The sequence below is a fragment of the Rana temporaria genome, chromosome 3 (assembly GCF_905171775.1).
Source record: "Rana temporaria chromosome 3, aRanTem1.1, whole genome shotgun sequence".
NCBI classification, from domain to species: Eukaryota; Metazoa; Chordata; class Amphibia; order Anura; family Ranidae; genus Rana; species Rana temporaria.
The window spans coordinates 475,096,960-475,105,234 of record NC_053491.1 but is presented as its reverse complement, the minus strand read 5'-3'; the positions used below and the strand labels follow the sequence as shown (position 1 = coordinate 475,105,234).

The window sequence follows — 8,275 nt, the reverse complement described above, 5'->3', positions numbered from 1 at the left end:
TTGTGGAGCAAAAGGACCCGGCGGATGTCTGCTGTGGATGCTGTTAGAACGGCGGGCGGACGGAGCTCCCTACAGACACGTCCTCACACGTCCATGCCGCGGCCACGCCCCGCCCGGATGGATTTTCATCCATCTCTTATAAATCCTTTGTTCAGGTCCTGGCAAATCCTCTCCGAGCCGCTTTGGACTCTCTGTCTGAACCTAGGAGGGTCCCCCCTGCCTTTTTATCGGCGCACATCACGGTCATTCATAAGGACGGCAAAGACCCCACGGACTGTGCCAGTTACCGCCCTATTTTGTTACTAAACCTAGATACTAAGATTCACGTGAAGATCCTGGCCTCCAGGTTATCCCCCCTACTCTCGGACTTGATCGGCCCGGACCAGGTGGGTTTTATGCCTGGTCACGAAGCCAGAAATAATGTAATCAAGGCACTGCTTCTGACCCGGGCTGCACACATGGGGGGCGTGGAGGGCCTTCTCCTGTCCACGGACGCGGAGAAGTCCTTCGAGCGTGTGGCATGGGATTTTATGTTGGCAGTATGTTCTAAAGTGGGCTTGGGCCCACACATGCTGACCAGGATCTCCGCGTTATATCAATGTCCGAAAGCGAAGCTAAAGATCAACAGGACCCTCTCAGACAAGGTCCTCAAAAAAAACGGTACGAGACAGGGATGTCCGCTGTCCCCCCTGTTGTTCATACTTTCCCTGGAGCCCTTTATCAGATTGGTCAGAGCCAATGCGGACATTCGGGGCTTCAGAGTCCTGGGTAGAGAATACAAAGTGGCCGCTTATGCGGACGACTTATTTTTTTGCCTAACGAACCCTTTGATATCTCTGCCTGTTCTGATGAAAGATTTTTGCTATTTATGGTTATGTTTCCAACCTTAAGATCAATTACTCCAAGTCGGAAGCCCTGAGTGTCTCCCTACCTGATAGATTGCTAAGCCAAGTGAAATTGACTTCCTCTTTTAGATGGGAGCCTAAAGCCCTGAAGTATCTGGGGGTTTGGCTCACTCCCAGACTGATAGACACCTATGGACAGAACTTCCCCAGGTTTCTCAAAAGTGTTAAGACTGACTTAGAGAGATGGCAGCCGGGATTGTTCTCTTGGTTTGGACGCGCTGGCATCATTAAGATGGTAATTCTCCCTCGGGTTCTGTACCTGTTTCATGCCCTGCCCCTCAGAATCCCTATGTCTTTTTTTGCCTCACTGAAAACCCTTCTCTTGAAGTTCCTTTGGAACTCCCGGAGGCCCAGGATTAGATTCTCCCTATTGATGAAACCCAAAGAGAGGGGGGCATGGGTATCCCAGATTTTGTCTCCTACTACCAGGCTTCACACCTGACTAGGAGTGGTCTTAGAGATCACCTTATTACGGGAAGCACGCTTGAAATCTTTCATAGGCTGACTAAGACCCTAGACATTTCCTCTCAACCTAGCCCATTGACGTCCTTGGTAGACAACCCTGACTTCGTCCCGGGACTGGGTAACCCTAACTTCCGAGTCTCAGACAGCTTGAAGCCCCTCTTAGCAGGGGACTGCTTTAGTAAGGGAGTGTTGAAGGATTGGGTGACTCTTAAGAGGGAGACGAGTACCCCTCACTTACCTTTCTGGCCGTACTTACAATTGCGCAGTTACCTGGGAGGGCCAAGGGTTAAAAGCAAATTTCAAAGGCCCCTTACAGCACTGGAGTCGGTTTGTCACGAAGGTACACCCTGCACAAAACCACCTCCTTGACCTATGCATGGCTACAGGACCTGAAACACGAGGCTACCGATGAGCTCAGGGCGCAATGGTCGGGGGAGTTGCATGTGGAGATCACATCCAAACAATGAAGGTATGCCTGTATTTTGACTCATAAATGTTCCATAAGCACTAAGATGCAAGAAACGTCCTATAAAATCATGACTCACTGGTACAACACTCCGGCCAAGATGCATGGATGGAACTCTCAGATCTCAGACTCCTGCTGGAGGTGTGATAGAGAGAGAGGGACATTGCTGCACATTTGGTGGCAGTGCCCACAAATAGCGCTTTTCTGGGAAAAAGTTATTGCTCTAATTTGGCAGATAACGGAAACCAAAATTGATTTGATAAATGCAGCTGCATGCTTGCTACACATCACTACTGTTTCATTGAAGAGATACAAAAACTCTTTGACAAGACACCTCCTGAACACGGTGAAGTCCCTGATTCCGCTTTACTGGAAGTCGCAAAGAGTTCCGTCCACTGCTGAATGGCTGAGGAAGGTTTCTGATACTTATACCATGGAGGATACTCTAGCTCAGGCTACTGACAATGTCGAAAAATTCCACGAGATCTGGCAGCCATGGCTGCTCTTTAGGTACTCTACTACATACACGGGCCCAGATTCACAAAGCCTGGCATTTACTCTGCTCCGGCGCAGTGTAAATGAGTTACACTCTGCCAGAGTAAATGTGTCAGAGTTACCCTGATTCACAAAAGACCATGCACCTACTCCAGAGCGGTGCAGTGTGGTGTAAGTGCCATGGGGGTGTGCACAATTTGCATAAAACACATCCTATTACTTAAGTCACAGCAGAGTAGGTAAAGTTACACCTGCCTGGAGTATCTCCACTGAGCATGTGCAGTACTAAACCAAGGCAGTGTAAATCTCCTGAGCATGCTCAGCGGTTAACCACATCAGTGTAAGTTACTCCGAGTCGGTTTAAGTTACTCTGAGTCGGCTTAAGTTATGCCGCGTCAGTGTAAAGTTACACCGAGTCAGCGTAAGTGGCAAATAGGATAGCGGGTGGGAAAATCTCTGGGTCTGACATGCCAAAGAGTTTTGTGCGAGGGGAATATTTTCACAAACTAGGCAGTTGTTGCACATCCCTCCTTATATGCTTTGCAACAATCACTGCAGCATTTGGCAAGATTGTAGCAATATGCAGTATTCAAATGTCAGGGTGCAGTCCTATGTTACATAGTGCACTGTCCCAGGTAGTGTGTGCCCAAAACACACATGGTTGTGCTAGAAATGACAAAAGTCTCACTTACGACATGACTTACCCCAGCTTTTGGTGGGGTATCTTTTGGGTGTAACTTTGACTTCAGTCACGCTGGCGTAACTTACGTTGCTTTTGTGAATCAGGCATAAGTCACAATTTGCATATTTGCATGTTAATATATGCCGAAATTTGCCAGTTACTCCGTGCCAGTGTAAGTCACTTATGCTGCACTTTTGGGGCCAGATTCATGAAGCACTTACACCGTTTTTTTGGTAGATGCGCGGCGTAAGTGCAGATTTGCGCCGGCGGATCGCTGCGCCTTACCCAGAGAACCAGATTACGCCTCCAAATAGACTTCATCGCCTCGGTGTAACCTTTCCACGCCGGCGTTGGCGCAGATTTACGCTGGTCGGATCTGGCGCGGCCATGGTTTTTGTGTTTTAAATATGCAAATGAGGTTTTTGGGCCGATTCATCAACTTAAGCTTGACCGGCGCAGGCTACTCCCGGTGAGCGGAGCTGAAATTTCCGGTGCAAAGTTACACCTCATAAAAGCAGGGGTAACTTTGCACCAAACTTGCAGAGGTCAGCTGGAGAGCAGCTAAAGCAGCAGCGTTACAAACGAACTGAGCAGCAACACTTGCTGGACAACACATAGAGGCGGTCCCCATGTTGGGAGAGGCCCTCAATAATTACAGCCCTCTCCTCTGGGCTGAAATTGGTTATCCGCCCACCTGAGGATTCCTCATCAGCCATAACTGCCCCACCACAATGCAAACGACCTAGCTTAGAAAAAAAAAAGCTTCAGTACATTTGCACCTGCAGGGCGGAAGTCTGGGCTGATTCATGGACTGGGCTTTGGTAGTGGGTCGGCGTAGCTCAGGGATCACGCCGGGGCGCAGTTCTGAGCATGTGCAGATTGGGGCATTTACCCCTGGATGTCACTGAGCATGTGCGGTCTAAGATGCGCCCCGGCGTGACCCCTGCGCCACGGTCGGAACTTCATTAGCATAGGGTGACTCCCAGTTGGCCTTACCCCGCCTTACGCCGTCTAAAATCCGCCCCGCTGGGGCATCGTAGACAAAAAAAGTTTCTTGAATCACCTAACTGCCTCTCCGCGCTGGACCGGTGTAGTCTAAAAATGATGCACCACGCCGGTGCAAATCTGCACCATTGTTCATGAATCTGGCCCTTGTAGTGTTAGGCCCCGTACACACGATAGAATCCATCCGCAGATAAATCCCAGCAAATGGGTTTCTGCGGATAGATCCTATGGTGTGTACACGCCAGCGGATCTGTTTCCGCGGAGAAATCTCCTCTGGGATGGATTCCAGCAGATCGGATATTTGCTGACATGCACAACAAATCCATCTGCTGGAATCCATTCCAACGGATGGATCCGCTCGTCTGTACAGACTCACCGGATCCATCCGTCCAAAGGGATTCCCCGCACGCGTCGTAATGATTTGACGCATGCGGCGACGGCGCAACACGTAATCGCCAGAGGATTTCAGCGCGGATTTCAATGCGATGGTGTGTACACGCCATCGCATAGAAATCTGCTGAAATCCTCGAGAGGATTTATCCGCGGATACGGTCCGCTGGACCGTATCTGCGGATAAATCCTCTCGTGTGTATGGGGCCTAAGTCTTGGAGTAACTGCCTTTGTGCATCAAGTGCAACTTTACGCAGGAGTAAATTGGAACTTACGCCGATGAGGAGTATCTTACGCCGGCATAAGTGCTTTGTGAATCTGGGCCTGTGTGTTTGGGAGGATCTGGGTCGTCTTTGATGCCCCATGTCCTCTCATTTGGATGGATCTGGGTTTATTTACAGTATATTGGCTACTACTGTTTCTTTCTGTTTCTACTCTCTTCTCTTTCCTTCTCTTGCTCTTTTTCCTATAGTGCAGTCGGCATTGTGTTGCTTACCATGTTCATTTTGCGGATGGATTATTTTGCTTAGTGTCGCTGGAAGCTGAGTTAACTGCCTAATGTTTTTTTTTTTTTTTTCTCTCTGTCAGAGCTCAGATGAGATACTGAAACTGTCTAGGCCTAGCTACTGATGTTATTTAGTTCAGGTATTTTAGAAAGTATGGTTTACTCGAAGTTTTCTATAATTGCCTGTTTTTACTGTGTTTGACACTGTATTGCGTATTGGTATTTGTTCTAGCCTCATGTTTTGCAGAAGCCTCTGCACTTGCCTTGTATTGTTATGATATACTTTTGCTTCAATAAACTTGAAATGTTAAAAAAAAAAAGCGAATAAAACAAAAACAAAAACAAAAATAAACAAATTTTGTTGGCAGTGCACATGTCTAGTATATACAGAGTTTAAAAAAAAAATTGCACAACAAATAATATTGGGTCCAGTTGAAATAATTTCTTTAAGTCACACTACAAAACTCTCAATCCAGAATGATTGGTATACAGCACTGATACCGCTTAATATTATACAGCCATTTATTCTAACCTGTTTCAGGCTTGCTGGCAATCATCAGTCCAGTGTATGGAAACAATTGCTTCTGGAGAATATGGCTTGGGGACCAACAAAAATGCATTGGATTTGTTTCCACTGCAATTGTGAGAAGTTAAATTTCTTCTTATTTCAGCCTAAATTATTATTATTTTTTTTCCACAAAAGGTTTTTATTAAGGCAAAATCAAGGATACAATACAAACGTTTGTCAAGTTGCATAGTTCCAAGACAGGTATATAGAGGGCTTCATTGACAAACCCGTAACAATATATGCATCAGACAGAACATTGAAACATAAAACAAACAGAAAAGAACATTAGGAAGCAAAAGGAACCTGGAAAGCAAAACATGGTGCAGAGGTAGAAGAGTACATCTGACATATAGTTTACGTAGGGCAGAGGTGCCCCAGATGTTGCAAAAGTTGTCCCATTGTAGGAGAAGAAGCTTAGTCTACCCATATCTGACTTAGAGATGCAGCAGGGATGAATAGGGGTAGATAAACGTGCAAGTCCTGAATAAACAGGTGGTCAGAGTGGGACAGCAAGTTGGACACGGGTCCACTGTCAAAATGGGAACAAATTCCAAAAAAGAGGGGTGTGGACGGGAAAGAACAAAGGAGGGGGGAGAGAAGAGCGGAATGGAAGGGGGCCACTCCTCCGTCGCAGCATTCCCAGACACAGCAGCCTGGGAGAAGGGTATATAACATTAAGCGATTTCACGAAGCCGCGGGGTGAATCACGTTTTAGGTGGGGAAATAGGATTTATAGCGGTCAGAGAATGTGAAATGGGCCCAACAAGCCCAGGTTTGTGTGAAAGTTTGTAGCCGTTCCTGAGAAATAGTGATTAACTCCTCTAATTCAGCTATTTTTGCTACTCTAGACAGCCATTCCCTAATGGTGGGTGTGGCCGATGAGCGCCAATGTGTTGGAATGCAGAGCCTAGCCGCGTTAACCATGTGCATGGCTAAAGATTTGTGATATTCACGTTTAGAGAGGGTTGTGTGATGGAGGAGGTACTGTGCCGGGCTGTAGTCCAACTCATACGTGGTAACGCTTTTAATGATGAAGTGTACCTCAGCCCAGAAAGGCTGGACAGACCTACACTCCCACCAGATGTGAATCATCGATCCCACATCATCATTGCATCTCCAGCAAATATTCGGGTTGTCAGGCGAAAATTTGTGCAAGCGTGAGGGGGTCCTGTACCATTTGGTCACAATTTTGTATCCATTTTCTTGGATCGCCACATTCATGGAACCTTTATGAGCAAGAGTATAGATGTTTCCCCAGTCTTCTTCATCAAAAGTTAGGTTTAGGTCCCTTTCCCAGGACTCGTGCAGTCGTTTAGACACCAGGGGAAGGGGATCTACCTGGAGGAGAGCGTAGAGGAGAGAAATGAGATGTCTTTGTGGTGGATTCAGCCTAAATTATTATTTATTTTCTTGTTCTATTACCAGGGGGTCTATCAAAATAATGTAACTTATATTGTACTAACAGGTTTTCCAAATCTAAAACACATTAAAATTCTATTTTTCTTGGTGCTTGTTTTCATATATTGTGTTACTATTTCTGGAAATCTTGTTATTGTGATTTTATATCATCTGAGTAAAACACTTCAGTCTCCCATGTACCTCTTCATCACCCAACTATCATTGTTTGATATAATTCTGTCTACAGATATTCTTCCCAACCTTCTTTATATCATCTTACATGATGGATGCACCATGTCTCTTGCTGGATGTATCATCCAGTTTTCGTTCTTTGCCCATGCTGAGGCCTCAGAGTGTTTTCTACTGACTGTGATGTCCTATGACCGGTATTTGGCTATTTGTAAGCCCCTGCATTACAACTCTATAATGAACCAATCTATTTGCATTAAATTAGTGATTATTATTTGGTTACTGGGTTTCAAAATGACATTGGTTAATTCTATGTCTTTGTGCAGTTTATACTATTGCGGACCAAACATCATTCATCACTTCTTCTGTGACTATCTACAAATAATTGAGCTTTCCTGCTCCGATACTTCATGGATTCATATTCAGACCTATCTAGTAGGGCTCATCTGTGTCATAGCACCTTTTATTATAATTGTTATATCTTATATCTGTATTGTTATAACCATCCTCAAAATTAAATCCAATACAGGAAGAAAGAAAGCCTTCACCACCTGCAGCTCTCACTTGACCGTAGTTTGCATTTTTTTTGGGACACTAATTGCTGTGTATATGTTTCCAACAAAAGGACAACTAGATATTCTAAGCAAGGTCCTCTCTCTCTTTTACACTATAATGACTCCGTTGCTCAATCCGATCATATACACCTTCAGGAACAAGGACTTTAAAAAAGCTATTGAAAAAATTAAATAAAAATAAATAAAAGTTTTTCAACAAGGCGCAATATCAATGATCGACTGCTAACGGGTTTCTTTTCATACATAAAGCGCACTGGGTTATAAGGAGCATTAAATGAAACAAAACTGATAAGTCAAATATTATTCAACTCTTTCACAATAACTCTCAACATTGTTCAGTTGTAACACATAAAATACAAAACAATACACTCACTTTTTCAGTTTATTCCTCTACCACAAATCCATAAAATTCTTCATCTTCAGTGTCTGAGGTTAACAGTTGGGCAATTTCGGCATCAAGCATGCCCGGATCCCTGTCATCGTTATCATTATCCGAGTCAGTCTTGTTGCTGTTACTTAGCTGTTCAGTGATAATTTCCGGCCTTCCTGAAAGCTCAGATGACACTGGAGACTGATACCTTCGCCCAGGCATCCACGATCCACTGGCAGATAGTGGCATAACTCGCCCGGCA

General features: G+C 45.2%; 1 protein-coding gene across 1 annotated transcript; it reads left to right on the top strand.

Moving 5' to 3' along the window:
* Positions 1-24: 24 nt before the first annotated feature.
* On the top strand, positions 25-7,859 carry LOC120930700 (olfactory receptor 154-like). Its single transcript, XM_040341874.1, has 3 exons — positions 25-42; positions 156-386; positions 6,907-7,859. Exons 1-3 carry the CDS (start codon positions 25-27, stop codon positions 7,816-7,818), a joined length of 1,161 nt encoding a protein of 386 aa, XP_040197808.1. The 3' UTR covers positions 7,819-7,859.
* The last annotated feature ends 416 nt before the right edge of the window (positions 7,860-8,275 follow it).